At 38.7% G+C, this 27,236-nt stretch overlaps 2 protein-coding genes across 3 annotated transcripts; both read right to left on the reverse strand.

Moving 5' to 3' along the window:
* Positions 1–83: 83 nt before the first annotated feature.
* LOC121517882 (solute carrier family 2, facilitated glucose transporter member 5-like) lies at positions 84–17,957 on the reverse strand. Of its 2 annotated transcripts, none has more exons than XM_041799974.1 (13): positions 17,878–17,957; positions 10,625–10,745; positions 10,413–10,511; positions 10,166–10,326; positions 9,966–10,090; positions 9,745–9,897; positions 9,522–9,647; positions 7,321–7,508; positions 6,925–7,035; positions 6,744–6,845; positions 3,821–3,896; positions 3,503–3,630; positions 84–364 (listed from the first exon to the last, which is right to left on the reverse strand). In XM_041799974.1, the coding sequence occupies exons 2-13, from the start codon at positions 10,667–10,669 to the stop codon at positions 140–142; spliced, it is 1,539 nt and encodes a 512-aa protein (XP_041655908.1). In that variant the 5' UTR covers positions 10,670–10,745; positions 17,878–17,957; the 3' UTR covers positions 84–139. The 2 variants fall into 2 exon arrangements, with proteins under 2 accessions (XP_041655908.1, XP_041655907.1); XM_041799973.1 differs by lacking the exon at positions 17,878–17,957 and adding an exon at positions 16,407–16,794.
* Positions 17,405–26,069, reverse strand: gpr157 (G protein-coupled receptor 157). Its single transcript, XM_041799975.1, has 4 exons — positions 25,443–26,069; positions 21,603–21,816; positions 19,562–19,756; positions 17,405–18,164 (listed from the first exon to the last, which is right to left on the reverse strand). The coding sequence occupies exons 1-4, from the start codon at positions 25,817–25,819 to the stop codon at positions 17,946–17,948; spliced, it is 1,005 nt and encodes a 334-aa protein (XP_041655909.1). The 5' UTR covers positions 25,820–26,069; the 3' UTR covers positions 17,405–17,945.
* Positions 26,070–27,236: the final 1,167 nt, after the last annotated feature.

Raw genomic sequence — 27,236 nt, forward strand, 5'->3', positions numbered from 1 at the left:
TCCTCGGGCAAATGGTACAAAAGGTTGTGCAAAGATTCTTTTTAAAATAAACAACAAAGTCTAAATGAAAACACTTCCAGTCCATTTCAGTCCTCCCCAGAGCGCACACTTCCTCTCCCTTGAATGCTCTCATTTGTCTTCAGAAGGCCGTGACCTTCACATCGTCCCCCAGCTTCTCTTTGCTTCCTTGCAGCGGCAGATCTCCGTCACCCAGTTTGATCTCCACTTTGTTCCTCTTGGCAAACATCTGGCAGATCTCCAGAAAGGTCTTGTTCTTGGTTTCAGGGACCACCAGCCAGATGTAGATCAGTGTGACCAGACAGATGATGGAGAAAATGATAAAGCTGTAGGGGCCCAGACCACTCTGGGAGAAAGAGAGACAGAAAAGGAGTTTGACCAGTGCATCTTTCCTCTAGAGGAAGTTTTAGAAAATGTTGGACATAAACAGAAGCAAAGAGCGGGGAGGTTGGATTTTTTTTTGTTGGAAAATCTGTAAGTCAAGCTAATACCTTGCTTGTTTGCTTTTTGGTTTAAAAATGAAGATGTAGCAGAAGAGAAACAGAAAGTTTATGTATATCTCAGATAATATCCTCAGTGCTTTGGGAAAGATACAATGGAAAAAAACATTTTAGTATCCAGAGACGTCTGCTCAAGAAAGTGGAAAAACAAGGACAAGGTCCATAAATAAAGTTCAGAAAATTCACTTTGAATTTGTTAACTGTTTTGTTAGCTGTGAGTGAACCAGAATAAAATTTCAACCATTAATTAATTCAAAAAAGGTCTGATGAGGTTTCGCTCCAAGACGAGAAAAACTACTTTTTTAAAAATACTTACCCATTTATGACCAGCTATAAAGTGACAGTGAGTGTAAAAAGTATGCACTACCTTTGTTGTTTTAACCTATTATTAACTTTATGAATTAGTTATGGTCAAAATGATTTGGCTTTTTCTGACAAATTCTTTTTTAAAAACACATTAATGTCAAAGTAAAAACAGATTTCTGCTGTAGTAATGTCAATAAAATGAAACATGTTATGTAAAATAAGTGACTGCATAAATATTAAGTATACAAGTCAGTATTTAGTAGATGCACCTTTAGCTGCAATCACACACTGAGTCTGTGTGGATAGGTCTCAGTCAGGCTTGCACATCTGGACACTAATTTTATGCCATTCTTTTTCACAAAACGACTCAAGCTCTGTGACATTGCACTGGGATCGGTTGTGAACAGCTTTTTTAAGTCCAGCCACAAGGTTTCTATCGGATTGCGGTCTAGGTTTTGCCTCGGCCACTCCTGAACATTCACTTTGTTATCTTTAAACCATTTCTGTGTAGCTTTCGCTGAATGCTTCGAGTCATAGTTTTACTAGAAAATGAATCTTCTCCCAAGCAGTTGTTCTCTTACAAAATTAATGAGATTGCCCTCCAGGATTTTTCTATATTTTGCTGCATTCATTTTACTCTCTACCTTTTTTACAAGCCTTCCAGTGACAGCTGCAGAGAAGCATCCCACCGTGCCACCAACGTGCTTCACAGTGAGGATGGTGTGTTTGTGGTGATGTGTTAAGTGTATGCCTAACATAGCATCTTGTCTGATGGCCAAAAAGCACCATTTTGGTCTCCTCAGACCAAAGAACTTTCTGCAACTTGACCATTGAGTCTCCAACGTGCCTTTTGGCGAACTCTAGTCCAGATGTAGTATAAGGTTTTTTTCAACAGTGGCTTTTTCTCTACCGCTCTCCCATAAAGCTTTGACTGGTGAAGAAGCCGGGCAACAGTTGTATGCAGAGTCTCTCTCAGCTGCTGAAGCTTGTAAATCCTTCAGAGTGGTCAAAGGTCTCTTGGGGGCTTCTCTCGTTTGTCTCCTTCTTGCACAGTCGCTCAGGTTGTGTGGATAGCTTGATCTAGGCAGACATACATGTGCCATATTCTTTCCATTTCTTGATGAGTGATTTAACTGAACTCTGGGAGATGTTCAGTGTCTTGGAAAAATTTTTGTATCCATCCCCTGACTGATACTTTTCAAAAACCTTTTATTTTGAGTTGCTTGGAGTGTTCTTTTGTCTTCATGAGGTAATGGTAGCCAGGAATACTTATTACCCTGGGAATGGATGTTCCAGACACAGGTGTCTTCATAATACAACTACTTGAGACACATTCACTACACTCTGGTGATCCCCATTTTACTAATTGTGAGACGACTAGCACCAATTGGCTGGACCTCTGTTGAATTAGGTCAGTCATTTTAAAAGGGGTAAATATCTATTCAATCATTATTATACATTATATATTATTGTTTAATTGACATTACTTTGCAGAAACCTGTTTCCACTTTGACATGAACAAGATTTTTTTTTTGTCAAAAAGCCAAGTACTTTTTATAGGAACTGTACAACTAAATGGGGGCAAATTAGCTCGAAGCCAAGAGGCTAGTGGTGCCTCTTTAACAGCTTTTCTCCCTCATTTTTCCATTAACATGCTTCTGAATGACATGTTGATAAAAGACACTATTTGGCAAACAAACATTGTGGAATACAGGTTAGACTTAAACGCCAATCCAGTTCAAGACAACAAATAACAAGCCACTAGTGGTATGCGTTTTGTGCACAAGCCAGTTCTGAGAGCTGACTCTTTTATGTGAACATTGGGTTCCAGCCCACAATTGAGAATCAGTTACCTTTATTTATAGTTTTGATGTCATTTTGAAGACATAAAAAGGGTGAATCAGTATCAGATGAAGGGCTGTGTAGAAGCTGAAAGGTGGGCTATATTTACTGAGTAGAGTTAGATGATCATGATCTTTAAAAAGGGCAGGAATTCCCATCACTACAAGCGAGGCTGAACATACATAAATAAGCCATGCTTGTTGTTTACTAGCTGTCTACCACAGATCACATTAGTTAATGAGCTGGTCTGTCATGCGTGCCTGTACTCATAGTGTTTACCAATCTGGATGAAGCATCCTAGACCACCTCTGTATGCAGCCTGAGCTATGGGGTATCAAAACATGGCCAGTACCCATTTGGGTGCATCCACACCTAGCATGAAGAATTACCACTTGGTATCCAAATACTCAAAGCAGATCAATATTATGGTCTAAACAGCATCTCTAAATTGTATAGTGTCAGGGTTCACTTCTAATTCTAAGTGAAAAAAGCCATGTGTGTTTGGTAATGTCTACACACTATTGCTTTAAGATTCATTGTTTAGTGTATTAAGACAAGTTCATGATTGCCGTATTTTTTTTTTAATCTAAGGTGTTAGTGATTTAGTTGGATTATCATGGAGGGCTATGACCAGGGTTTTGTTTTTTTATTATAAGCTTTAGTAAAGATGAGAATTTTGTCTAGAAAAAAAAACAGAGGGAAAAAATGAAGTAATCTCCTTCAAAATAAACCCCAAATTACCATATTACAGTGGGGATATGATGAAGAAAACATCTGTGACTGATTTCACTGTACAATCAAAACATGTCAGCGTTCTCAGAAATTGTGTAACTGACCTCTAGGAAGGGGAAGACAAGGCCAACAGTGAAGTTGGAGAGCCAGTGGACGGAGCCTGCGACCATAAAGGCGGCAGGCCGGGCCGACTGCCTGAACATCTCTGTGGTCACCACATAAGGAATGGGACCTGCAGAAGTCAGACGATGTCATAAACAACACAAACACATGAGACACATCATCAGTCAAACAGCTGAGTGCAGCTTACAACATATATCATTACATGTCTGCTGCAGTCTAAACAACACTTGAGCTAATGGAGCTCTCTGTGGTCATCAGTGTCTGTGTGTGTAAATAACCAGCAGTGGGGTCGAACTCACTGGGTCCTATGGCGTGTCCTATGACGTAGATGATGACACAGGCGATGCTGATATAGGGCATCCATGCAACACTCTCCTGTCAAAACAAACCAACAGTTTTGTAATCATTAAGCCGTGTATTGATCCATTAAACAGTAGCAAACGTTTACAGAATCTCTTATCATTCACCCTGTTCTTGATTCTTTTCTTTAAGAGGATCTTTACTACAATTACAAAGCGAGAGATTGTAGGGCTGTTGTGTATGTACATGGTTTGTGGTTTCTTTCTAATGGTCGGTGTTGTACTTGGGTGGGTAACGCTGTGCTCATGTCTCTAAGTTCTCATGATCCCAGCAAACAGAGATGTCAAGTCAGCAGAAAAGTTTCAAATATAGGCTTTGTAGTAATTATGAGTCTCTTGCTTATAAACAGTGTTTCTAAGGAAAACTGATAGCTGTGATGTTTCTCATTTTATACTTAATTATACAGAACTGCACGAAAACTAAAGGACTACACATACCTCATTAAAAACAGACCATTGCTCAGTATAATCTAATGGATCCAGTGATTAAAGTGTTCATACGACCAACATCATAATAATACAGATGTCTTGATGAAGTGTTTGCAAATTGCTAACATGGGAATCCCTCCTATCTTTGCACATCACAAGTAGAGTCATTATATTACTGAATGCTTGTTTATTGAGCTATCATGCAAATGTTATTGTCCCATCCCTCCCTGTCTTATCATGACTCCTGCCTTTTTTATTTCAGGACAAAGAAACATGATTGTAATCTAAAATATATTCAGCTAAACAAGGCACTAAAGGAGCTGTTATGCAGCACTAAAGAGAGCTTCTCAATGCATTCCGGATACTAATCACTTCTGTTCTGTCTTCCAGATCCACCAGAGGTCTCCAAGCTTCACTCCTGGATGTGAGCTGGACTTTTGCAGCTGCCTGTAATCAGCACTCACCCAGCCCTGTTCAGTTCAATCGACTCATCATCCAGTGGGAGCACAGATTTGTGCTTCACTGTGATGACTATGCTTCTGAATTCCTGCCAGAGCTTTTGTCTTGGCTGTTTGTTACTATATAATTTATTAGGATCTTCCTGCTATTAACCAAAGTAAAGTCTGTGTAGGAGAAAAGTTCCCCAGTCTCTTTGAAAAGTGCATTAAAATACAATGCTTTAGTATAGAGTATTTGCCCCCTCCTGATTACTTTCTTTTGCATATTTGTTACTGTTAGATGTTTCGGATAATCAAACAAATTTTAATATTTGATAAATATAACCTGAGCTAACACAAATTGCCATTTTTAAATGATCCCTTAATAAAGGGAAAAAAGCCACCCGAACCTATTTGGCCCTATGTGAAAAAGTAATTATCACACCCAGGCCTGATTACTGCCAGACCTGTTGAATCAAGAATCTAAAGAAATTCAAGAACAGATGAGAAACAAATTCAATGACATCTATCAGTCTGGAAAGGGTTACAAAGCCATTTTCAAGGCTTTGACACTCCAGTGAACCATTGTGAGAGCCATTATCCACAAATGGAGAAAACTTGGAAAAGTGGTGAAACTGTCCAGGAGTGGGCCGCCAACCAAAATTACTCCAAGAGCGTACTGGTGACTCATCCAGGAGGTCACAAAAGAACCCAGAACAACATCTAAAGGCCTGAAGGTCTCATTTGTCTCAGCTAAGGTCAGTGTTCATGACTCAACAGTACGAAAGAGACTGGACAAAAATTGTATCCATGGGAGAGTTCCAAGGCCAAAATCACTGCTGACCAAAAAGGACAGAAAGGCTCATCTCATAATTGCCAAAAAATATCTTGATGACCCCTAAGACATTTGGGAAAATATTCTGAGGACTGATGAGAAAAATTGTACTTTCTGGAAGGTGTGTGTCCCGTTACATCTGGTGTAAAACTAGCACAGTGTTTCATCAAACATGGCGGTGGTAGTGTGATTGTCTGTGGCTGCTTTACTGCTTCGGGACCTGGACGACTTGGGGTAATAGATGGAACCAGAAAATCCTGAAAATCCTGAAGGAGAATTTCCAGCCATCAGTTTGTGACCTCTAGCTCAAGTGTACTTAGGTTATGCAGCAAGACAATGCAGCAAAACACACAAGCAAGTCCATCTCTAAATGGCTTAAAAATGAAGGATTTGGAGTGGCCTAGTCAAGTCCAGACTTAAATCTGATTGAGGTACTGTGGCATGACCTCAAATGTGGCTGAATGAAAACAGTTCTGCAAGGAAGCATGGGCAAAAATTTCTCTCCAGAGATGTAAAAGACTCATTGCCACTTATTTCAAACGCTGTCTAGCAGTTGTTGTTGCCAAGGGTGGCAGTTATTAGGTTTAGGGGGAAATAACTTCTCCACATAGAGCCATGCTGGTTTGGATGGCTTTTTCCCTTAATAAATGGAATCATAATTTTAAAACAGCATCTTTGTCTAATATAAAAATTTGTTTGATGATCTGAAACATTTAAGTGTGACAAAAAAAAAAAAAAATTCTGTCTGGATTCTGAAAAATTTACTGATTTTCTTATGAGGTATCTCAATGTTTGACGGTGTCATCCTTTTTTAAACAAATTTGATTTTTTAGTACTAATATTCTTCTTCTTTTGGTTACACCCTAAATGTAAGAATAGGTCATTAAAGAGAGGGGTATGAAAGCAGTTAGTAAGTTTATTTTCTGATTTTAACCCTCAGAAATTTCACTAAATCATTCAAACACAAAAAAATTGAATCACATATTTGACCCTTATGTAAGTGTATATAAATGCTATTTATATTTCCCAAAAGCCTCCAAAGACTGCATGACACATCACCTGACTCCAAGGTTTAAAAAACAGTGTGTGGTTTTAGTGCACTGAACCACTAGAGGGCAGCAGGATTGTATTTTAAGGGTGAGAGTCACGGTCCACGCGGTACCTGGAAGTTAAGGGCTACAGTGAGCAGCACACAGGCTCCACAGCAGATCCCAAACCCACAGAGGAGGAGCAGCCGTCGCCCTGAGGCCTCCACAATGAAGACCTGTAGGTTACAAATAATCAGTTAAGGCCTTTTTACTCCTGTTGGAGTGATCAAACAGCAATCTGTAGAGGATACGTACAGCAGCTATGGTCATGAAGACATTCACTGCTCCTGTCCCCACTGTGACATACTGGATATCATTCTCTTTCACTCCAGCAGACGCATAAATACTGTCAGCATAGTAGTAGATCTGAGAGGGAATATAGAAATACCATATTTTGTTAATTTTGCAAAAAGTTAAAGTTAAAACAGAAGAAGGTGGAAGTATAATTAATGACTTGATGAAAACAGATCCTGTTTAGTGTCCTGATCCTTCATGCACATGATTTGAACACACTATTTGATCAGCAGCCGGAACAGGACCTGTTGTTTAAACAAAACACTCTGATGTGGTGTTCTGTCTGAAATAGTCAGTCTTGGCATTAGTGGGTCACAGACAAGGACAAGAACAACTGGCACAACAAGGATGACTCACTGCGTTGACCCCTGACAGCTGCTGCCCCATGTTCATGATGATGATAGAGACCAGCTGCCAGCGGAGGGAGCGCTGGGACAGCAGGCTGAGCACCGACAGGTGGCCCTCGGCCTTTTCTGACTGGTCCTCCATATGCATCTCTGACAGCTCTGCATCTACATCTTCCCAGCCACGGAGACGCTGTAGTGCTGAGGGTAGAATTATATTCTGAATATTTCCATATGTGGGGGTCAATCAATCCGTTTTTACTTCCGCCAAGGAGGTTATGTGATCTGCAGGGTTTGTTGTTAGTTTGTTTGTTAGCAACATAACTCAAAAAGTTATGGACGGATTTTGATGTAATTTTCAGTAATTTTCATGATTTTGGGAGTGATCCGGATCACCGTCTGGATCCAGGAATTTTTTAAAGGATTCTGTACTATTAGGAGATAGGGCTAATGGCGGAGGTCTGCGCTCTCAGAGTGCTTTTCTAGTTTATTTATGTATTGCTAAATTACATCATGAGTTATCTTGGGACACTAAACAGCAGGTCTCAAACAAACTCTGCTGTATCATTGACAGGAACCTAAAAGCATCAATAAAAATCTTCCTTTTAAAGACAGAAAAATTAGGTGAAAACAGTTCTTGAGTATTTGATGGACACCCATCAGCCTCCTGTGAGCCAAGAAAGTGGGAAAAAGGGACAGAAAAGCAGAAAATATTCTAGCAGCCACTGCTTTCATTCTCCTGTATTCACTGCAAGCATATATGCTCCTGGATCACTGGTTACTTTTATTCTTCATGCAAAATGTTTATTTTCTTCAACTGATTGGAGGTTTTTACTCTCCTGTGTCCATGTATTGCTTTTATTCTAAAGCATCCATTATAAACTCCCCTCTATCCAATGCTAGCTTTTACTGCTTTATCTTTTGCCAACTTTTACTCTCCTCGATCCCTTACTAGCTTTACTCTCTTTAATGCATTGCTAGCTTTTACTCTCCTCTATCCTTTGTTACCTTTAGCTCTTCTTCCATTCCACACTTCTCCTCGCTTTGTCCTTTGCTAGCGTTAGCTATTCTTGGATTGCTAGCTTTTACTCTCCTCTATACATTGTTACCTTGAGCTCTTCTTCCATTGCTAACTTTTATTTTCCTTTTCTATTGACAGCTTTAGTATGGAAGCCCATTTCCACCAAGTAAAAAAGAAAAAAAAAATAAAGCAAGGCAATTAAAAAAAATCCCTAATTAAAATTATGAGATAAAAAGTTGAAATTATGAGTTAAAAAGTCATAATTATGAGATAAGAGTTGAGATAAAAGTCATAATTATTACTGTTTATCTCCTAATTTTGACTTTGTATCTCATAATTTTTACCATCATTATTCTTTTTTTTTTTTAAATTGCCTTATTTCCACATGTTTGTTTTTTAAGTGGCAGAAATGGGCCTCCGTACTTTAGACTCTTGTCTAACCCTTTCCGGCTTTTCGTCTCCTCTTTCTGTGGCTTGCTTTCAGTCTCCTGTATACATCCTTACATTTATTCTTCTCTGTCTATTGCTAACTGATATCCATCTGAATCCATTGCAAGTTTTATTCTCCATCATATATTGCTAGTTTTGATTTCCAGCATCCATTGGTTGCTTTCTTTCTCCAGAGTCTACAACTTGCTTTCTTGTAGCATGTATTGCTACTTTTTATTCTCCTGCATTAATTGTGAGCTTTTATTCGCAATGACTGGATTTCATGCTCTTTTAGTGATTCAGATCATGGGGCTCAGCTCAGTTATAACCTCTGCTGCTCCCTAACAGGTCTTCATTTGATATTATTTTGTTTTTATTCAATAAGCTAAATTTAGCTGTGACCTTTGATTGGTATCAGCGCATTTATTTTACTGGAATTATAAATTGTTACCCTACCACACCATATAATTTCCAGAGTAACACACACACACACACATCAAGATGGCATTTGGTATGAATTATTAAAGTAAAACCACAGAGCACTAGGTGTGCCTGTGGCTGAGCAGTGTGGAGAACAGGTTATCCCTTTGTTCAGTTGTGTATTCAATTATAACAATATAAAAAAGCTGGCTTGTTCATAACAGCCGCATCAATATTAATTCTGCTGTATCCAATGCCAGCCTTTATTGTCCTCTATTGCTAGCTTTTAGTCCTTCCTTTTCCTCTGACTGCAATCCATGCATGGCATTTTTGTGTTGTCTTACCTTTCTTTGCTGTCTTCTCATCTCCTTTTTGTATGAGCATGTATCTTGGGCTCTCTGGGAAAAATGGCAGCAGCATCAGCTCTATCAGGGCAGGAATTCCAGTCAAACCCAGCATGATAGGCCAACCTGAATACAGAGGGAAAAGAAGTACCTCTTTTACCAATAGACCAACCAAAAAGGGACAAGCTTCAACTTCCAACCAGTGAAGCTTGGCTACATCTACCTGTGCTGTTGCCCAGTATGTTTCTGATGCCCAGCACTTGTGCACAGAGGATGCCAATAGTGATGAAGAGCTGTGGCACGATGCCAAGGGCTCCCCTAAGGTTTTTGGGAGACAGTTCTCCCAAATACATGGGCACCACATTGGACGAGAGACCTGCAGAAGGGAAGAAAGTAAGACAAAAAATAATGCTCTATATATTTGATTGCTAGAAAATATCCAACCTGCACAGATGCCCACTATAAACCTCGCCACGATGATGATCTCATAGGACTTGGCAATCTCGCTGACTCCCATCATCACAGCGGGGACGATGGAGAAGATGTTATTGAAGAGGAGGGTGCCTTTCCTGCATTTGAAGACATATTAGACAAGCAAAATGTGGCATATTCACTCTCAGACATGGGTTAACATGTTTATTTACCTCCCCAGTTTGTTGACCAGAGGGGCCACCATCAGGGAGCCAAAGAAGCCTCCCAGAGGATACATAGACACAGACAGAGACCACAGCAGAGTGAGGAAGTTGTCCTCTATTGATCTGCCGTAACGCTGCTCATATGTGCTGTTATAGAACTCCTGCATGAACTAATAAGTGGAGATATATTGAGAGACACATGATTCTATGACATTGTTTTCAGCAGTAAACTTCAGATTTTTAATTCTTTGGTTACCGGTGCAGGAGAATTGATCACAGCCACATTATAACCATACTGGAAAGATGAACCAAATGCAGATATGAGTGTAGCCAGAGCCAGGACCACAGTTAATCTCTGTCAGGGAACATCAGTGAAATCTCTTTTTACAACAAAAACATCATCCATCATGATTATTTGCTTGCTGTCACAAACGCAGAAGAGATTATCACACCTTGTGTGTTACTCACCCCTTTCCTCTCCTTAAGCTTTTCCCAGTCCTGTTTCTCCGCCATGGTTGTGTTTGGACTGCACTTTAAACAATAACAATGATACACTATGTTGATACTTCACCACTGGATCCTCTCTGACCTTTGGACATGAGAACAGAGAGTGCAGCAGAGGTTTACAGCTTGGCTTTGGTTATCGTTTTTATGTTGCTGACTGTGCCTTTGCTTTCGGAAGTTTTTGTTTATTACTTCATTGCACTACAGCTTAATTTAATTGGCTCAATTGATGGGAAATAAAGCTGTCATTCCAGTCTGGAGTTGTTTTATCATCTAAATAATTAATCCACAAGTGTCTTTGTTTCACCTGCAGCCCGGATTACAAAGTTACAACTTGATGCTGAAATCACGATAAGCTGTTGAAACTACAGCACTGATCCTCGTGCAGATGGAAGATGATTACTGAGTAAACTGCAGACTCATCATAGCTGTAAATATTTTTTTTTCAAGTGAGTTGTGTTTTTTTCTTATGTAATGCATTGCCTCTTATCAGAAGCTGAGTCAGGCTGTTAATACGGCAGGCCTGAGGTTGTTTGCTCTTAAGATTGGATGTCATCTGCTTCAGGGAAAACAAAGGCAGATGTAAATGACTGCTAGTGCTGATGGATAAAAGAAATGAGTAGAAATCTACAATCATTCCTGGAGGAAAAAAATTCTTAGGTTGTGTTAAGAAAGCTAAATTAGCTTAGAAAAAGTAAGTTTTTTGAAGGCCTCTTTACAGCTCCTGTGGGGAGTCTTTGTTTTTATGAAAGGGACTGAACTGATAGCCTTTTATGATCTATAAAAAACATTAAAGCCTTTTATGATCTATAAAAAACATTAACTACAAGAAGAGATATTTTGATATAGTTATTCTAAAGGCCTGTATAGGGACAATTTGGAGTACACTTCAGCCTTTTTCAACATTCCATGGCAAATATGTACAGTGCTTAACAAATTTATTAGACCACCTGTCATAAAAACGAGAAAACATAAATATTCTAGAAATCTTTCAAGAACTTGTTTAAAACTAAAAACTAAAACTGAAAACCATTTTGAACAGGAATGAGGGATTTCAAACTGAATTCACCCAAATTTGAGCCGGCTCACTGGGCTTCTCTGAGAAGTCAGAAATTAATCAAGCATAACATTCAACCACTAAAACTAATTTTTCTCTTCAGGAATGCAAGAAAATAACTATAATTTGACATTTTAATCAAGAAATATTAATGTGCTTTACTATTTGTTTTAGGTTTTTTGTAAATCAGTACATTTGAAAATTCATGGATAACAATAATTATATTTTAGCATTAAAAATATCATTTGGGTTAAAGAGCTTCAACATATCGGTGTATTAACCATTGCAGAAACATAAAAAATGCTTTTGGTAATTACCAATGCTGTTAATTTAGGGCAGCTGTGGCATAAACCTTACTTTGGGTGGTGGTCTTATAAATTTGTTAAGCACTGTACATTGAGTGATATGTTTGACAGTTCAAGAAAGCCAAGATGAGATTTTTCTGTATGATCACCACAGACATAACGTGTACCACTTTATTCCAAAAGAGGGCACCAAAATCAACCTTAACCATGAGCACAGACTGTTTCCCAGTGCTTGCTGGAGTCATTGGTATCATGGCTGCTTAATATTTGAAAATTACAACAATCAATGTATTAATTTAGTCTTTTTTCTATGCATTAGTCATTGAATAAAATAGAGAACAGGGACAGGGGTCACACAGAAATGAGACAAAGGAGTAAAAATAAGAAATGGGTCTAAACCAATAATATGTCTATATTTTAAGTCATGTTTATTGCTTGTCAAGAGTCTTATCCATGGAAAATGTAAAAATAAGCTGTTTTGGCTGTTGGCATCAGAGATGTATGCAGCAAAGGCAGTTTTTTCTTCCCAGTTTGGTTTTGTGGCTCAAAGAGAGATCAAAAGCTCTTAATTTTTGTCTGTTTTTCTAAAACTCCTCACTGAAGTTTTAAGATAATTACTTGAATTAAAATGTGTAATTAAAAGTGCAATTCAAATTGAGCATTAAATTATAGCGTTAGTTTAGGCAGGTCATGTAGTCAGTCGCTGCCATATAACTGAAATCGGCTGAGCTCACACAAACGTTTATCAGCTGAAAGCCAGCGTTTGAGTGTGATATTGGTTAATTGTGTACATGCTGCCATATTTAAACTGCTCAAGCTGATTTACTGCTCCACCTGCAAGCTGATTTTTGCAACCCTCCACCACCCCAGCTCCTCCTTTTATTCTGCTTCAGACTTAGTTAATGTCATTCTATTGTCAGTGATGCCTGCCCTATTCTTAGATTCTCCCCCTGCCCCAGGCTTTCCTTGTAGAAACAGGACAGGCAGGAACGAGTGCTGTTCCTGCTTGATGCTTTCAGTGTAGGCTTGTGGCAGGGCGAAGATCCCAGAACAGCATTAATAAGTGCTCATTAATAACTACTAATGAATAAAGTATCTATAATTGCAAAACATGTGAGTTTCTTGCCAAAGTGGTCCTGAATGGATTGGAAAAGGTGCTACACATGTCTTAAATTCAGTTGAATAATGTTTGTAATAGAATCAGTGGCAAAGTAGAAGTGTTGTGATGGAGTTTTTGGGAGAATTAACCTTTTTCCTGGTACCAATCAGACACTGTGACCATTTAAAGGTCATTTTAGTCATTTGTTTTATTTTATTGCACAGTTAAAGTGAGTTAGGAAGTAAAGGGATAAGAGAAAGAGAAGGTGCTCATGGCTGGAATCAAACCTGGGGCCTCTGCAGTCATTACTCTGCCTCTTTACATGTGTAGGCAGCTCTGACCTTTCATGATTACCTTTGGTGGACAGCGTGTTTGAGAATCTGCTCCAAAAAAAGGACTCACACCTCCGAATGAACAGTCTGTGCTGTTAAACTGACTTCCATTAACCCGCCTGGTGGATGGACACCCAGTTCAGTGCAGTGCGGCCGTTCTGCTGCTATTTAACTTAATGAATTAAGTGGGCAAGGAGCCAGCCATGGATGAACCAGAAACCCTTTCCTGAAGAGTGTCCACAGGCTCCAGTTACTCCAATGTCAGCCAAATCCTCAGAACCCACTCAAAGGATTAATTCCTGCTGGAAATACAGCAAGTGTGGCTCCTCTGTGTGGCCTCTGTTGTCCACAAGGACAAAAAACTGCTTACTGGCCAGTTTGGATGTCATCAGCATAAACAGCACTCACTTCCCTCTTTTCCCAGACATGCTATCCAATGGCTTTGACTGATGGCCCTGATAGGGTAAACTCTGCACACAGTAACATGACTCTGGACTGCAGATGAATTATTTTGAAGAAAAACTGTGTGTTTTTGTGAAAATATTTTCAGTATAAACAGAATTTAGCCTCAAAGTCTTGGAAATAATTTATGAGAACTCAGCGTCCTTGGAAGAGTACAGTACTGCGCTGTGTAATGGGAAACCTGTACTACCTGATGTATAGGCTATTTAAAACATTATCATCCACTTCTGCAATGCCTAATTCATCAAACACAGACCAAACAAGAATTGAATAAGCCAAACAAACAATAATCACTGGAGGATAAGAGGAAATTGGATGTCAACGCATAAGAATTTCCCCTTCCTCACCTTTCCCTATCATCAGAGTGATTAATCTTGTTTGAAAGCTGCTCGTCATCACCAACACAGACTTGTTTGTACTCAATGGGTCTGAGACAATATTTAAAAGAGCCTTTAGGAGTATAACAAGTGTCTTTGTTGGTGCTGAGAGTCAGGTTCAGCGAGTACATGCTTGTTGGTATGCGTTCAGCCTGCAGCTCAGTGGAGTAAACAGGAGCCAACAACAGCAGGGGTCAGAGGAGAAGTGAGTCTCACACAGGAAAGAGGGCTTGAGTCTACAGGAGGAAGGAGAACATGTGATGATGATAGGTCATGCATGCTGACCGCAGTGACAGCAGTGATGTCGGGTGAATGTTGGTGACAGGTCGACGTGTAATGGGCTATTTCAGAAGTGCAAGGAAACTTAAGCAAGAGCGGGGTTACTCTAGATCTACTGGGCCTGAGTCACCAAAGAGAATCCATAGTTGATATGAGCGTCATATGAGAAAGTTTCATGTATTGTTGCTACTGTACACGTATGCGGTCGGCCCAGGTTTGAATTCAGCCTGTGGCACTTTCCTGCATGTCTCTCCCCAGCTCTCTCATCTCTGTTTCCGATTCTGTCCACTGCCCTCATCTGTCAATAAAGGCATAAAAAGTGGGCGACAAGCCAGTCTAGCACCTGCACTCTTTTACCCTGAAGCCATGCTGTTGTAACTCTGACAGACAGTGGCTTGGTGTTTTCCTGCTAATATAAGCCAGTGTCCATGAAAAAATAGTCATCTGAATGGAAGCATATGCTGCTCAGAAAACCTGTATGCACCTCTCTGTATTACACTGATGTGCAAGGTACCTATGCTATGGCACTAATACACCCCACACCATCACAGATGCTGTTTTTTTTTCTTCTTTCCCCAGAGGACAAGATGGCAATTATTTACAAAAAATAATATGAAATGTGGACTCGTCAGACTACAGCACATTTCCCCACTTTAGATCAGTCCGTCTCAGACAAGCTTGGGCCCAGAGAAGTCTGCAGTGCTTCTGGGTGTAGTTAAAACATTGCTTTCACTTTGCATATATGTAATATCCATCACAGAATGATGGTGCTTTTTAAAGCAGAACTGCAAGAAGGATTGAAGGCCACAGGCATTCACTGCTGGTTTCTGGCCTTGCACTGTGTGTGCTGAGATTTCACAAGATAATCTGAATCTTTTAATATCTATGAACTGTGGATAGGACTGGTAGTGTTGATAGAAATAATAATAATAATAATAACTTGAATTTATATGGCGCCAATCAAGAAAAAAGAATTAGGTTAAAATCTTTCATCATTACCTCTCACTTATCCTCTAAATTCCTTGCAACTTCACATTGAGGAACTTATTTCATAAACTGTTGGACTACTTCCCCTTGTAGTCTTTCGCAAACTACAGAGCCTAGCACCATTGTTGATTGTGAAGAACTAAGCCTTTCAGGGATGCTCACTTTATATCCAATCATGGCACTATCATTTGTTACTAATTAACCTACTCAGCTGTGTAATGTGAATTTCATCTCTGCTGTTTGCAGATGATGTGGTTGTCTTGGCTTCCTCAGCTGGGGACCTCCAGCAGGCACTTAGGCAGTTTGGGGCTGAGTAAAAAGCAGCTAGTATGAGAATAAGCACCTCTAGTCTGAGGCCATGGTTCTCTGCTGGAAAATGGTGGATTGCTCCAGGTAAGGAGTGAGCGTTGCCCCAAGTGAAGGAGTACCTCAGGGTCTTATTGGTGAGTGGACCATGAGAGTGACAGGTGAATTGGTGCAGTGTCAGCAGTGTTGCAGGCACTGTTGTGGCGAAGAGGGAGCTGAGCCAGAAGAAAAAGCTTTCAATTTACTGGTCAATCTATTCTCAACCCTTAACTATGGTCATGAGCTTTGGGTAATGACTAAAAGAATGAGATAGTGGATACAAGCAGTTAAAATGAGATTCCTCAGGACGGTGGCTGGGCACAGCCTTAGAGATAGGGTGAGGAGCTTGGACATCTAGGGGGAAAGCTGCAGTTCATTCATATCACAAGGAGCCTGTTGAGGTGGTTGGGCATCTGATCAGGATGCCTCCTGGGTGCCTCCCTGTGGAGGTCTTCCAGGCATGCCCAGCCAGGTGGGGACCCCAAAGCAGACCCAGAACTCACTGGGAGGGAGCACCTTGGAATCCCTTCGAAACTGGAAAACATTGCTGGGAAGGGAGATGCCTCGGAATGTCTTATTCGGCTGTTGCCACCACGACCCGACCTTGGACATGCAGAAGAAGATGGAAATGGACCTGTGCAATGTTCCAGATGTTTTTGAGATTTCCACAACTTTCCCAGTTGTTTCTTACCCCTGTCCCAACCTTTCTGGAACATGTCACAGGCACCAAATTCAGAATGCATAGTTTAAAAAAACAATAAAGTTGATAACTTTGACCATTACATTGTTGTCCTTGAGCTGTATTTAACTGAACTAATTTAGAAAGATGGTCACATTCATGTCCATGGCGTGTCAGGTTAGAGTCATATAGGACATACATTGGAATTTACATTTTTATCAACTGTATTTTATTTACTATATTGTAGACTGGATATTATATTATGCTCCCATAAAGTCAATAAAGTACCAAGATTTCAAAAATTATAAAAGTTTCTTGCTTAAAAATTTGCTAAAAATAAAGCCATGGCAAATTTAGGCAAAACCAGTTACAACACATTTTGATAGTGATTATTTTTAAAGTTAAAGCTTTATAGAAGAGACTTCAATATAACTCATAATCACAATTATCGTCTTTTCAATTATCTCACAAAAGAGTTTTTTAACACAAAAAAATGTCAAACGTACTTTTGTTTTGTTTTACCACTCTTATAGCACTTTAACTGTAAGAAATGGTCATATTTCAGCCACACAATGACTGGGCTTACCAGTCAGCTACAGAGAAGTTGAGTAAAGGTGGTGCAGAACTGTTGCCACAAGTTTCTAAAGATGGTTGAATAATTTTTTCCTGCTCTGAAAAAGAACATAAATGACGAAACCTCCAGTCTTTTCATCATTCATCATTTCAATCCGGTAGACTTTTATGCTTCAAATATTAGATTTTGGCTGTCTAGTAGTAAATCTCTCAATGAAAGTTCAATAACAGTTATAATGAAGAGTGAAAACAAATTCAAGTCCATTTAATCACCTCAAGTAAGAATGCTACACAGTAATCACTTGTATAATAAGGCTCACATATGATTTCAAACCCATGTTATAAACACGGTACCAAAATGATGTAATTTTCCCCAAAAACAAAATACTTGAACACTGGATTTAATCTGTGGTAATAACTTCAGAATGATGCATAAAGCTGTTAAACTTTCCCTCATGGAGTGTACGACTTCAGTCAGAAAATGTGCAAAGTGAAATTGAAATGAAACTAGAAGTTAAAGTTTGATAAACAGCACCTCTCCGCTAAACTTAAAGATTCATGTGCAGCATATCCAGTCTGTAACAGTCTAAATGCTTCACCAAATGTGCGTGAACAGTCAGGCATCATCACCTTCATCATCCAAAGAGCAGGTACGTGACCTCTCCTGTAACACATATGTGCATACACCTGCAGAATCTCAGGCACTGTCAGCAGACACTCACTGTAACGAGGCTCAATATGAAGCAGAGACCTCCTCTGCCTCCTTCGTGTCAACATTTACATCCACAGATCATTTATCAGTCAGGACTCGACTTGTGCTGTCCTCCTCTCTCTGGGTGGAGGGCTCCTGTCCCGATAGCAGTCTGTGAGGGTTGTCATGTGAGTGCTGTGCCCCGGTTACACACTTGCAGCAGCAGCAGAGCGCGCTGCAGAGGCGTGTGCGGATTGGCTGAGTGAACAATACAAACATGATGCAGTTTGCAGTTCCCTGTGAGGTATTGCCAATTCCCTGTAGGGCATGGAAACAGAACAAAACCTCCAATTATTATCAGACGAAGTCAAACATCATCATTATTATAAGCCCAGCTAATAAATATCACTTGAAGACAATAAAACATTGTGTTTTATTGATATGCTTATTTGTGTTTTAATAAATAACATTTTCTTCTATTGTAGAACTACATACACTGAAAGGATTACACAATAGCGCTCAAAGTATTCGTTCCCTTGGATGTTTTACCCTTTTTTTAATTTCACAAATCAATCTTGGTTATTTGGCTTTTTGACAAAAAAAAAACACCAGAAAAAATAAACCTATTTAATGGCAAAATAAGAACAGATTTCTGCAAAGTATTGCCAATGAAACAAAAATTTCAAAGGTAAAATAAGTTATTACACAAATATTCACCCCCTCTAAAGCCAGTATTCCTGACTACCATTACACCATGAAGATAAAAGAACACTCCAAGCAACTCAGAGAAAAGGTTATTGTAAATCAGATGTCAGTGGGATGGATACAAAAAATTCCAATGCGCTAAACATCCCTCAGAGTTCAGTTAAATCCATCATCAAGAGATGGACATGTGTGAATCTGCCTATAACAGGCTGTTCTCACAAATGGAGTAAAATTGCAGTGTCCAGAGGTGCAAGCCTGACTGAGACCTATCCACAAAGACTGTTGTCTTGTAATTTTTTGGTTGAAAAGCCTATATATTGACCGTGATTGATTTATAAAATCAACAAAAGGGTTAAACTTCCAAAGGAGTGACTAGTTTTCATAAGCACTGTATACTGAAACAAGTAAGCTTAAGTTAAGAAATACATTACATTACTTTCTATAGAAGAATCATTAAATGTTAAATGTTACAGGGACATTACAAATGTCATGCTTATTTTCAGATGCTTAAAAATATCACACATCTTTTCATGATGACAGTGTGATGACTCAATACTTGACAGCATGCAATCAAGGCATCACAAGTTCAGTTGCACATGAACTTAATATAGCACGTATCTAAGCCTACGTATCCTCTGTCAAACTAAGGGCAAACATTTTAACAGCCAGGTTCAAATAATGTTTGTTTTATAACTCTTGCTTTATGGTTTTAAGGCTCTGAGATATACATGATGAGGAGCATAACTGATATGACCGTAAGACTCCACGTTGTAGCAGTTTTTCAAAGATGTCATGACATATCCATGCCCAGGCCAGTGGGGAACAGGAGAGGGAGGACTAATGTGCAAGTGGCTCTATAGTAATTGCCCCTGTCTATGTAACGTACGCACAAAACAACTCCCTCACAAACATAATCTAATTTACAAAGTTACAAAGTGAACTGCAGATAAAATACATATTAAAAGGGTATAGCTGATAACATTACATTAAACATCACTGCTTTAACTCACATGTAAAGTGACCAACACTGGGTTCAGTCTGGCTGGAGAATTGGCCAGCAGCAGTATAAAGCGCACTGTGCTCCAAATCCGAAGTACAATGAAGATAATGGGAATGAGAGTTAGTTTCATATCAGCCATGGAAAAGAAGGAGTGAGACTGAGGCCTGCTGGACAGGATGGGGCGGTACTCAGATAGAGCTGCATGCTGCAATAGATGGAGGTTTGAAAAAACACAAAGAACATCAAAATTACTCACAAAAGCAAAGAATTAACGTTATCTTAAAACACTGATTGATACATTTCATTTAAATTCTCAACTCTATAATCCTGATCAGAGGTCAGTTCAAGGAAAACTAAAGCATTTCATAATATTTATTCTTGTATCATTACATCAGTTAGAACTTCAGTTATACTAGTGGCATAGCTCTAGTCAGTCTGTGAATCAGAGTGCCCTTTACTTTGGAAAAAAAATTAAAATAAGAAATTTGATTGATCCAGTTGACATGAGTCAACTGACTTTAAAGGCAGTGCAACCATGTGGTTAGCATTTCTGGCTTATATCACAAGGTCTTACAACATATGAAGGATGGATAACCATGATATTTTGCATAGATATACACAACTGTGCATAAATATAATGCAACTGCTCTGACTTTGACATTATCATTAATATAAATATTTATCAGGATTTATATTTACATTAAAACAAAGATGTTTGACAGAGCCACATGGAGGGTTAAACTCTTAATATGAACATTTGTGTCCATAAATGTAGCAATAATCAACATTTTCTCACTGTGTCCTCATCTGTGCCCTAGGAATTTCAGAGGGGTCTGGCTGTAGACCATTCACCTCTGACAGCCACTCGCAGACCGTTCATTGGAGAAACCATCTATCTCGGAAAGGAAATGCCATAGTCTGCTGGTACAATGTATTTCTAGTTTTAGATTTATTTTTTAAATTTAATGTAACTTTTTTCACAAAGTGTGGTAGTAACATTCATGAAATAAACACATTGCAAACATTACAGAATAAGAAACATTTCATAAATAAAACAGAGAAAAAAGGTCACAGGTCTATTCTGGGAGTAAATTATGCATAGACCCATTTTGAAGTAGTTACACAAACAGTGTTTCACTTTAGCTTTATTAGCTTTAGCTAAAGCTAACACAGCTACACTGGCTACATAAGTAATGTTACTACATAAGCCAATGAAGTTACATTAGCTCTATCAACGTGCTCTAGCAAAGTAGCTAAAGCTAATGTAGCTATGTAGATAACATATCTATCTAGCTTAAATGATTACTTTGTGAGCTGAGCTTTAGCTGTGTTAGCTATTTAGCTATGTTATCTATGGCGCAAAGTTAGCTTAAGCAGTGCAAGCTTTAGAAAATAAGCTAAAGCTAATGTAATTACGCAGATAATGATCTATGTAGCTTACATAGTTGCTTTGTAAGCTTAGCTTTAGCTAGGTAGTTATCTTAGCTACATAGCTCTGTTATATATAGCTAAGTTAGCTTTATCAAGGTGAGCTTTATCTATGTAGCAAAAGCTATCTTAGCTATGTAGATATGTAGCCTACGTACGCTGCTTTGTGAGCTTAAACTATAGCTACATTCGTTGTAGCTTGTACAGCTAATGGAGCTATAAAAGCTACATTTGCTGCCATGGAATGTTTTCATGGAGGAGGATCTTTTCCTGTTGGCAGACTGTTTACTCGGCTTTATTAAAAGCTTTTTTTTTAAGGTTTTGCAGGTCAGGGTTTTAACTTTTGCTATCCTAACTGTTGCCTTAACTGTTACCCCAACCATAATCTGAGGTGTAATCCAATGTTATTTTGAAAGTTTTAGCGTGTATTTTTGTTCTGAGATGAATGGTCTGTGAGAGTGGCTGTCAGAGATGAATGGTCTGCAGCCAGGCTGTCTTGGGGAAATTCTGTCTTATTTGTCTATTGTGTGCTTTACAATTGCTGAAATTTTGCTTTATTTTCCACTTCTAAGGCATTTCTTATGACTAACATAAAGCTGGTAAAATTCAGGTTGGGTTCTCACCGCTATGTGGATGTGCCTTTTGATCAAAATGTAAAGGACAGGAAGGGTGAGGTAGGCCAAGAACTCCCAAATCTTTCCAGTGAGCAACATCCACAACACCCGGTCAGGAGCGTGAATCCTCACCCAGCACCAGCCCACCGACACCTCTGAGGCATCATAGCCAATCTTACTCAGGGACAAGGCGGCAACAGTGATAGCCAGAGGCACACCCCAACTTCACCAGAGAAAAAAACACAAAGGTTTAGAGGATTAGACATGAAGTCCTGTTTTAAACACAATGCCTTAACATGCATGCTCAATGGGTTCACAACACACCAACATTGCAGAACATGTGGCATCATGTGATAGATTATCTTGTGCTTAAGGTTTGTGTGTTGCTTAGTGCACATTGCAAATTCATAGATGTAGTATTGCTCTATGTCTGCACTTTATACAACACAGAAATTAATTTTAGCCCTTTAAGATGCAAAAATTGTTATTCCACCTGAAGCATTATCTGTTCTCTTAATGCAGCAAATTACAAGGATACTATTTTGCTTCCTGGCATAACACAGCACATCATTATAAAGAGGATGCTTCAGGCATTGTTGTTTGTGTGTTTTGCATAGAAGTCAGATGAATAGCTTCTGTGTGTTATCTTTAATTTAATGGACCATTTGAGAATTCATAAAAACTGAATTATTATGACAACCCGGGACGCCGCATTGAGGCACACTCAGGGGTGAATATGTTTGTGTCCAAAAATAGATCAACTATACAGCACAGGGGAGAGACCCCCCTTCTTCATGTTCACAATCAACATGGAGGCTCATTAATATAAGGAAGGAAGCTGACATGAACCATGTAACACATGTGGTGATGTCAGCATTAAAAGTAGTTTGTTTCTTATCAGTCTTCTAACAGATATTTGTAAAACAGTCCAACATTTTTTTCAAGGTTTAAAAAAAGTCTACTTAAGAGCTTTGTATCTGTTCTTGTTTGTCTTTTTTGTACTTTGTGAAGATTATGGCAGTGCATTTTAATCAAAAGTAATTGAGAGACAAGTTAAAATAAAAAATGAAGTATGCCATCATTTAGAGACCTAGAAAATTCTGACTCACTTGTGGTACATTAAAACAATGGAAAAAAAGGCTCCAGCACACGACAATTATCAGGTATGACAGCAGCATCAAACATTTCAGTGTGTACTGACACAAAAAAAGAGACTGCCTCAGTTTTCAATCATCCAACAAGAGATGATTCAGATTATTGATGGCAACCTGAAGCTACTAAGTTCATCATGAGCAAACATTTTGGTATATTGATCTTATAATCCATGTTGAGTAATGAATTAAAGCAGAAGATGAAAATATAATTCAAATGTGTTAAATTATGTCTCTTTAAAAAAACCCTTGTGATTATAGAACAGAGTGGCTTATCCTCATTGTCATTAAAAACCTGTTTTTCCTGATGGCTGCAGAGTAACAGCATCTTAATAGGATTCTCAATCTCCCTGAAGCTATGGAGCACAATAGCAAAAAAAGGTGAATATAAAAATGTGATGTCAAAATGAATCATCAGTTAATCATAAGGATTATCAAGGGGTTAAGTTACTTCTCCAATTACTTTCAGATATGTAAACCAAATCATTGTATTTTGCAGTCTTTTATTGCACAGAGTTGCCTTGTTTTGTGTGATATTTTTTGCATGACTCTACATTTCAAAAAGAGTTGCATCATTTGTGCTTGAAGACACTTGTGTAAGCTCATCATTTGCACACACATGAAGATAGGTACGTCAGTATAAGTCAGGAGCACAAATAGGACAAGCAATCTTCAAAATGGGGAATATGCGCCACAAACTGTATGGCACAATTATAACTCTTACAAGTTGTTATTTTTCAACATTTTCTGTTAAGGACATTAACCGTATTTTTTTTCTAAGTAAAGTAAAAAATGGGCAAATTGAGAAAAAATAGCCCAAAAAAGCAGTGCACAGGTTCTACAGATCAAACATGCAGGAAACACGACATCTGCTCTTAGTCTGTCATTTGCCACATCTTTAAGAATTTGTCTGCTTCTGCCTCTTCTTTATTATCATAAATATTAATATTAATTGTTAGTTCATTCATATAGAATTACTGTTCTATTACTTGAGTACAATACTCCTCTACTTTTCTTTTCCACATCACATCCCAAAACAGCAGCTGGTCACAGCAAAAACATGAGCATTAATATCTCAGGATTAAACACTTCAAAGGGGATTTTCACCCCCAAAGTGTAATTCCAAATTCATTCTGAGTAAATAGATCTTCAGTGTTGAGTTAGTTGACAGTGTTAATCCACCATTGTCAGATAAACTATGTGAAAAGTCAACTGATCTCAGCTCCATCTGCAATCTGGGGGAATGTGTGGGTGGAGTTCCCCATCATGCCCTTGGGCAGAGTGTTTAGATGTGTTAAGTTGGGTTTGGATGTTGCCTGTTGTACTGTGATCCCTGCTGGAGTTATTTTGGTCACGTTTCTGCTGGATTGTTGTTTTTAGATGTGAGACAAATTTGCTTCGTGTATGAAGTTATCTACTGAGTTAGAGTTTATTTAACAACTAACTAACTAAGTCAATTTGGCTGTATATTTTAATGAAGGTGTATCTTAACCTCGGCAGCACAGTGGGGCAGGGGTTAGTTGCCTCACAGAAAGAAGTCTCCTTGTTTGCTTCCTGGTCAGGGCCTTTCTGTGCCGAGTTTTCATGTTCTCCTTGTGCATGCATGGGTTCTCTCTATGTCTCTCTATATTAGCCCCAGTCCTGGGCGTACCCCGCCTGATGACAGCTAGGTTAGGCTCAAGCCCCCCCGAGACCCTGAACAGGATAAGTGGTGCTGAAATTGATGGATGGAAATGGATTTAACCTGAACAACCTAGTTGGAGATCTATTCTCTCGAAAGATCATATTTTACTCTACAACGCCTCAGTAGCTACTTGCTCTCAGTAATTAAAGTAAGCTTCAGATTAAATACTTTTTACTTTGACTTGAGTAGCTTTCTAGATATGTGCTTTCACTTTAACTTAAAAGTGAGTTTTATTCAGAATAACTGTAATTTTGAGTAAAATAGTCGTTTACTTTATCCATCTCTGCTGGGTATTAAAATCTTCAAAAGTTGTTAACACAAGTGCGTCCTTACAGTGAGAATTTAATATAAATATCCTTTATGTTTGTTTCTGACTTTTCCACAGTAGATAAACCTCTGTCTGGACCATTGGCAGGTCTTCTTGTTATGCTAACATCACCTGACCTGCTCAGAGATCAGCACTGGAGTCTAATAAACAGTCTAAGACCAGAAGTTGTTTTCTTTAATATCAAGTTCATATCATGTGGTAAGTCTGCTTGAGCACCAGTTGATTATAGAAACATATAAACGTCTGGTAAATGATTTTTTACTAAATGAAAAACTTCACGAGCTCTTTTGAAACCTCTTCACTTAGGACGTTACTCTGCGGTTCAGTAGTGTTGCCATGGAAACATAGCTCTTAAGCTAGCGCTGGAGTAGTCGGTAATTCTACTTTACAAATTACCTTTTACCTTCTTCATTTGGCAAGTAAAAGGCAAAAATACTTTCTTCTGATTCACTTTTTTGTAAGAAATTAATAGCGGACAATTTGCTTTGTAAGGTGCGTGCTTCCCAAAGCTGTGTTTGGATGTCAGGCAGTTTTAGGCAGTCGTCTTTGATTAAATATCCCAAGATGCTTCAGGGGTAATTTCGGCGGCATCACTTTCAGCACTCACTTTTCGATCTATATCTGACTTCAGTCGACTACAACTCAAAAGTAAGCATTTAAGTATTTAAAAAGTAAAGCAAACCTACCTTAGTACATGGAAAAACAACACCAGGCTGTCAGCGACTCTTTGACTTGACCTGACGATGAAAACATACAGGTAAACAGCAATGGCCACAGTCCAGAAGAAGGAGCTGGTGTTGGCGAAAGTAGATATCGCTCCTTGAACGATGCAGTCCAGCGAGTCGGTGTGGAAAACTCTCCAGACCCCGAAGGCGTAGGAGACGGCGGATAACCAGTCAGCCACCGAGAGGTAGACCAAAAGCTTCCTTGGAGTTGTCCTTAAATCTTTAAATATAAAGTAGGTGATGATGATTAATGTCGAGCCGAGAAACGACAGCGCGCATGAAAACAATACAACCACCTGCTCAGACAAGAGTATAACAGTCTGGTTTCCAACAGCCATAGTTTGTTGTGGATGAGGAAAGAGCTGCTATCACCTCATGGGCACGAGTACCACTGTCAACTTTGCGGGAAAGTTTGACGAGCAAAGTAGGCTTTCAGTTGATATGAAACATAATTTTCCCAAAAAGTTAGACGATATCTGAAAAACGGAATCGAGTCGAGCAACTTGAGTAAGAGTTCGTCCATAGCTTTTAAGGGGAAAACAAACTTTTTCTCATGCGTTTAACCCCTCCCTCTCCGCCCCTTGTCTCCTCTGTCCTCGTTGCACCAAGCGGAATTCAAAGCAGAAGTCAGTCAGCTGGTAGTCTGATGGGCTGGCTCATGCTGCTCTATTTATGGAACTAATGCGCTTTGCTTGTGTGACCCTAGGAAGACTGGGGAAACGTGTTTTTGTTTCCTGTGTCATTCTAGGCATGACAAAAATAAATGTATTATACCAGACCATCTGGTCTGAGGGACAGCTCAGTTTGCAGACTATCAAGTAAATAATGTTATATCAGATTGTTTTTCAATTATTTTTTTCCAATGGTTTAAAAAAAAATCAAAATGAATCTCCATAAATAAAATGTCCAGACAGTGCTTTAATGAAGTTTTAATGACCTTATTAATTGCAAGGTAAAACATGCTTACAGAATATTGTAATTTACCATACAAAGCAAACAACTCTATTTTTCTTTTTTTGGGCTGGGGTTTGCACTCATAAGACATTTAGCTTAAGAGTACTTTCTTTTCAATTCACAATATAATTTATAAGGCATGACTGCAAAAATAATTTAATTTAATCTAATTTTAATAATTTCTTTGGGTCACAATGTTTACAATGTATCACAAAGAAATGATTCACATGTCATGCTCAGTGAGGAGCTGGGAGGAGAAAATAAATAATATTTAAAGCAACAATTCAAATGTACCTGAAGAAGCAAAAAGCAGTGAAGAGTCATTTTTACAGTTAAATGTCAATAGCAAGATTTTAAGAAGACGAACAATGTGGTCTGTTATTACTTTAAAATGTCCCTTTGGAGCAACAAAAGTAGCGATGCATGAAGCTGAATTTTTGCCAACATCTGATATGCTGATATTTACGAATTGATTTCAGTCGATACTGATATCAATATTTAAAATTTAGTACAGCCCTAAAACTTCAGTCCTTGAACCACACAATTCAAAGTTTGAGGATGAACAAAGGTTATACAAGGTTATATGTAATCTTACTAATTAGTGTTTTCATTGTTTAGTTGCTACTTAAAATAATCACAGGGTTGGCTGTTTAGTTTGGATAAAATGTATTGAGAGGTAATATCTTCAAATTTCTTAGTAAGTCTATTTAAGTACACTTAATACATTTGACCTAGACACAGATTTTTTTGATACTTAGTTGAATTATTGCAGTTTATTTGTAATTATACATTTGCTGCTTG

The sequence above is a fragment of the Cheilinus undulatus genome, linkage group 11, assembly GCF_018320785.1.
Source record: "Cheilinus undulatus linkage group 11, ASM1832078v1, whole genome shotgun sequence".
NCBI lineage: Eukaryota > Metazoa > Chordata > Actinopteri > Labriformes > Labridae > Cheilinus > Cheilinus undulatus.

Bases quoted from the DNA above. Each gene is read 5' to 3' on its own strand.
- gpr157 (XM_041799975.1), bottom strand. From the start codon at position 25,819: ATGGCTGTTGGAAACCAGACTGTTATACTCTTGTCTGAGCAGGTGGTT. The intron at 19,757-21,602 runs GTGAGAACCCAA...CATCTATTGCAG, and splicing joins AAAGGCACATCCACATAGCG to CATGCAGCTCTATCTGAGTA. The intron at 18,165-19,561 runs GTGAGTTAAAGC...CATGCCCTACAG, and splicing joins CAGTGTTGGTCACTTTACAT to GGAATTGGCAATACCTCACA.
- LOC121517882 (XM_041799974.1), bottom strand. From the start codon at position 10,669: ATGGCGGAGAAACAGGACTGGGAAAAGCTTAAGGAGAGGAAAGGG. The intron at 10,091-10,165 runs GTAAATAAACAT...CTTCAAATGCAG, and splicing joins CTGGTCAACAAACTGGGGAG to GAAAGGCACCCTCCTCTTCA. The intron at 9,648-9,744 runs GTAGATGTAGCC...CTCTGTATTCAG, and splicing joins CATACTGGGCAACAGCACAG to GTTGGCCTATCATGCTGGGT.